General features: G+C 40.0%; 1 protein-coding gene across 1 annotated transcript; it reads left to right on the forward strand.

Annotated features, from left to right (window-relative positions):
* The first annotated feature begins 4,309 nt into the window (after positions 1-4,309).
* Positions 4,310-5,257, forward strand: LOC120863813 (olfactory receptor 56-like). The gene has a single exon (XM_040240380.1). It carries the CDS (start codon positions 4,310-4,312, stop codon positions 5,255-5,257), a length of 948 nt encoding a protein of 315 aa, XP_040096314.1.
* Positions 5,258-5,554: the final 297 nt, after the last annotated feature.

The raw sequence follows: 5,554 nt of genomic DNA on the forward strand, positions 1-5,554 counted from the left end.
CTGGAAATTTCTCTTCTTGATGTTTAATAATTCCCTTCAGCTTCTGTTTCAAGAAGATGGAGATGTGTAGTTTTCTCTGCAGTTAGAGAGACCCATGGTAGATCCAGCTAAGCGATCTGATCAGTCCTTCTTGGGTTGTGGAATCTATTTACTCAGGGCATAGAGCTCCCAAAGGAGTCTACCTCATGACTCCCAGGCCTTCCTGATTACATGGTTTTGAGTAAGGCTCTTCCTCTCTGTGTCTTATACTTTACCTCTCTACTATGAAATGCTTAAAATGATTTTTAATCTGACAACTATCCCTGACATTCTCCTGATTACTATTTATCTTAAATTATAAAACTCTTGTGTGGTTAGATTTTGTTTTCTGAAATGATTTTTCTCCTAATTCTTTACTCCATGGGTAGAACTAGAGAAAACCCGAGAGTTGCTTGATCCAGTATTTCATTTTAAAGCTCAGGACTGAGACCTAAGAGAAGGGAAATTTCATCCCTATGGTCTCATGACCAGTTTTACAATGGTATACATGATTTGTCTATTCAAGTTTAATGAAGTGCAACATGGCTAGACCATCTGAAACTGGCCCCTTCAAGGTACTGGGAGAGTGTCTCTGATACCTGTTTGTTAGATTTTGAAAGATTATTGTAAAGCCCTCTCATGCTTATCTACCATTTGTGCTTATGTTTGAAACTCATGGAAACAAGTTTTTGCTTGTCTTTCCCTAAAACCACATTATTATTATTATTATTTTTTCCTATTGGATGATCTCTCCTGTTCCTCTTCTACTTGAAGAAGCCAGAACTCTGCTCTTATTTGGAGAAATATTTTGGTGTGTTTGCTCCTCTTTCTACACTGTAGCTTCCTTCTCTTTGAGAAAGTTCTACCATAGGTTTGACTTCTCCTCATTCTGCTTCCAGACTCTCTGAGAAAATTCCTAGGTGTATCCCTACAGGAATCATTTATGCACAACCTTGAGATCTGCAAGCCTTATCTGAGGGATGTACGATTGCCTTTCTACACTAAAATATCTCCTGGTTTGCCTGGCTGAGACTATATCTGCAATAGCTATCTGGTAAGGCTTTGTTGAAAAAATTTTTCTTTACAGTTGGTACCAAGGGATTACACTACATTGGAGTGGGGCCATGTTTATCAGTAAAGATTAGTTTTCCCATGGCATTTATAGAAAATCAATTGATGCATCTGTTGAGCCTGATTAAACAGTGGCCAAGTTTCCTATTAAGATGTAAATTCAAATGCTAATGCAATGCACTTAAAAATATTTTCCTTCCTTACATTTCTCTTGCTACCATCTTGTCCAGAGCATAATAAGTAATAGAAATTGTAGACATCATTATGTTCCTGCCCATGTGTATTGGGTACCTACTATGTGCTAGACACAAGAGTAGAGGCTTTATATGCATAATTCATTTTATTCTCACTGCCAGAATGGATGATAAAACTGAGGATCACAATGATTAGGTAACCTGCCCAACATAACACAGCCAGTGGCCATCTCTTGCTTGAACCGTCACAGCTTCTTACTAGTAGTTTCTCCCCTTATCATGTCTCCTTGTCTCTCTGTCATTCAGTGAGCAGGCTTAGCCCTACCCTTCTGCTCAACAACAGTACCCACCATTTGTTGATCATTTTCTGTGTGAATAAGGCAAGTGTCTGGTGCTTTTGAACACATGAACTCAGTCTTCCTAACCACCCTGGCAGGTGACTATTCTTGTCCTCATTTTGCAGATGAGATGAAAGAGTCAGGGAGCACTTAACTGAAAACTAATAATTGATGGTGTTACTTTCAGAGATTTCTTTCAGAGATTTTGACATTTACATAAATAAATATATACAGAAAAAATTCATTTCTTTTTACACATATATGAGTAAAATATAATACTAAGTAATATTCTCTGAAATGTATGAAATATAATATAGTATAATTGTAATATGATGCTTATTCAAACATGTCACATAATTAATATAAAATAAGTAATATAATTCCTTATATGTTCAATTTTACTGTATACAATCTTCTGTAATGTCCCTTTTACATTGAACAATATAGTTTGGGGACAATTCTATATAAACATACAAAAAGCAACCTCATTTGCATATTATTTCAGTTTATTCAATTTTCCTCTTGGTAGGTACTTAGTTCTTTTTACCTGTGACTGCTGTCTTTCTCTCACTCCAGTACTCTTGAGTGGAAAATCCCATGGGCAGAGGAACCTGGTAGGTTGCAGTCCATGTGTTTCGAAGAGCTGGATATGACTGAGCAACTTCACTTTCACTTTTCACTTTCATGCATTGGAGAAGGAAATGGCAACCCACTCCAGTGGTCTCTCCTGGAGAATCCCAGGGATGGGGGAGCCTGGTGGGCTGCTGTCTATGGGGTCGCACAGAGTCGGACTCAACTGAAATGACTTAGCAGCAGCTGTCTTTTTAGTGGCTTTTTTCACGAAGCAGGTATTAGGTGTGTTCAGTTTGCCATTTTAATCCAGAGGTTGAGTTGTTAGTATATCATGGATTGCTAGATTAGGTTTTGAGGATACTATTTAGTTTTCCTTGAGCTACTGGGATGGAGAACTATGTGGCTATTCCTAATGTACATCTTGTCTTTTCCCCCATCACCAATACAGAACTGTTCCTGCAAATGCAGCTCATCTGCACGAGTCTTTGCTCAAGTCCTTCTCCTCTGCTCCTTGGGATAAACTATTATCTTTAGAATTCTTGTACCACTTTCCAGCTTCTGCTAGCTGAAACTGGTGGTTTTGGTTTTATTCCTATCTTTGGAGAGGTTACTTTGTGGTTTATGCTCACAGGTGTTTTTTTCCCACTTTTTCCCCTTTCCTTGCACAGTTTTTTTTTTTTAACTGCTTTTGCTGTCCCTTCGAATTTTATTTTGTGGGTTCTACTTTCAGCTAGCCTAACTTTATCCAACATATACTATGTTCCTGCACTTGATCTCATTACTGATTTTGAGTGACTTTTGAGAGAATTCTACCTTTAAATGGTCATATCCAAAATGCAAGAGTCCTTTTGGGAATTAATTGGGATCTCAAAGAAATTATAGATTAATTCTGTGGAGAATTTACATCCTTCCACTCTTGAGCTTATGGCTCAAAAAATATGCATAGCTTTTTTCAGGCCTTCTTTACGTGTCTTTCAATTATGCTTTATAATTTTTAGCATTAGGGTTCTTCCCTAGGCACTTCACAGTTTTTATTGCAATTGTATAAGTTGTTTATTTAGTGGTATGTATGAGGAAGATTCAGATTTTTGTATGTTGATCTTATACATAGTATAATGTTAATTTAAAATTATGTTTCCATATTCCTAATAGAAGATGTGTAAAATAAACTGTTGGAGAGAGATAACCCTCATCCCTACTACCTAAATGGAACCATGTGCTTAAATAAATTGACATTATTCTCACAGTTTTTTGAAATACTTAAAAAGACTAGTTGCTATATTTTTTTGGCTCAGTATCTATTAAAATGTCATAAGTATTGCACTGGCAACATATTTTATTATTTGATTATTTTATAATTTACTTTGTGTTGGGTTTTTAGGTTGCCTCCAGTTTTTCATTTACTAGCTTCTTAAGAAATACTTTATGCTTCCATATCTGAAAAAATAATCTCCCTCTGTCTCAGTTTCCCCACTTATTAACAGTGATAATAATCAGTCTTTCCAGGCAGTTATGAGGAGACAGAGTGGTCATGGTGGTGCCTGGCACATGAGAAATGCTTGAGTAATATGAGCTATCATTATTTCTGTCCAACTAGGAATAGCTTATGCTTTCACCTTCAGTGTTTAATATCACTTTATAAGATAGCTGTTATCTCAAATTAATATGAGAAAATGGGTTCAGAAAGGTTATGTAAATGCTCGGTTCACAGAGATGGTAAATGCCTTTGCTGCTTAAGTATGGTTACCTGAAAAAAAAAAAATCTTTGAATAAGGCTGGCCTAGAGCTTGGTAGGAGAAGTAGCTCTATAGACTGGAGACAGACTTGTTCTAATAGAGGCAAAATCAGTGCCCACTTTACCAATAATAGCTTGATATGTGCTTCTCAACGAGATGCTGCTAGTCCTAGATTTAAAGCAGCATCAGCAACAACAGCCTGCATCTTTGTTACAGACTATTTCTCTTAAGAGGACATGCCTTTTGTTCTAAACCAAATAACAATTAAAGAGGGCAACATATTGGAAAAAGTCGTACTGACTTCAGAAACGTTGCACTAAACATGAACCGCCTGATTCCAGATCCGAACCGTCTGCTGGCACATCCCTCTGCGGGAACAATGGCCTTGGTGAAAAATCAGACTCGCGTCTCCCATTTAATCCTTCTGGGCCTCTCCAACCACACACCACTGCACCTCCTCCTCTTCTCCACCATCGTGGTCATGTTTCTGGTGGCCCTCTCTGGCAATAGGCTCATGATCCTCCTCATCAACACTGACTCCCATCTACATAGTCCCATGTACTTCTTCCTCAGCTGGCTGTCACTCATGGACCTCATGCTCATCTCTACCATTGTACCACGCATGGCCATCGACTACCTCTTGGGCCGTGGCTCCATCTCCTTCACAAGCTGTGGGCTCCAGATCCTGTTTTTTGTCACCCTCCTGGGGGATGAGTGCTTCCTGCTGGCTTTCATGGCCTATGATCGCTATGTGGCCATGAGCAACCCACTGAGGTACTCAGTGGTCATGAGCCACCGTGTCTGCTGGCTCATGGTGGCAGGATCTTGGCTCTTTGGCCTGGTGGATGGGTTGTTTCAGGCCATCTATACCCTGAGCTTTCCCTACTGTGGCTCTCAGGAGATCGACCACTTCTGTGACATCCCTGCAGTGCTCAAGCTGGCCTGTGCTGACACTTCTCTCTATCAGACGATGATCTATGTGTGCTGTGTCATTATGCTACTCCTGCCCTTCTCTGTCATCTCCATCTCTCACCTATTGATCCTGATAACCGTGCTCTGCATGCATTCTGCTGAAGGTCGGAAAAAGGCCTTTGCTACCTGTTCCTCCCACATGGCAGTCATGTCTCTCTTCTACGAGGCTGCCATGATTGCTTACATGCGGCCCCAGACCTACCACTCCTCCAAGCAGGACAAGGTGGTCTCAGCCTTCTATACCATGATTACCCCTATGCTCAACCCACTCATCTACAGCCTGAGGAACAAGGAAGTGGCTGGTGCTCTCCAGAAACTCCTGGGGAGGGGTCCATGTGGTGGGAGACAGGAATAGCTTGGCATTGCCACTACATATATAGCTCTGGGCCCTGGGAACCTGGCTAACTCAAATGTAGTTTGATTGAAGGAGGTACGAATATTTCCTACTGAAAATTAAAGTTAGTTTCTGACCAGAAATAACCAGATTAGCACATCAATTCAATCTATCCTATCCATGCTGAGTATGGGCAATGTGGGAGGAAGTCCGAGCCTCTATGGTTACATAGTACACAAAACATAGACCCTTAATCCCTCAGCTGCTGGGAGACTGTGCGTGAGACCACTCTTAGCTATGTCCCTTCAAGAATTACAT

Source organism: Oryx dammah, unplaced genomic scaffold, assembly GCF_014754425.2.
Source record: "Oryx dammah isolate SB20612 unplaced genomic scaffold, SCBI_Odam_1.1 HiC_scaffold_5, whole genome shotgun sequence".
Classification (NCBI taxonomy): domain Eukaryota; kingdom Metazoa; phylum Chordata; class Mammalia; order Artiodactyla; family Bovidae; genus Oryx; species Oryx dammah.

Excerpts from the sequence above, each read along its gene's own strand:
- LOC120863813 (XM_040240380.1), top strand. The coding sequence starts at position 4,310 with ATGGCCTTGGTGAAAAATCAGACTCGCGTCTCCCATTTAATCCTTCTG.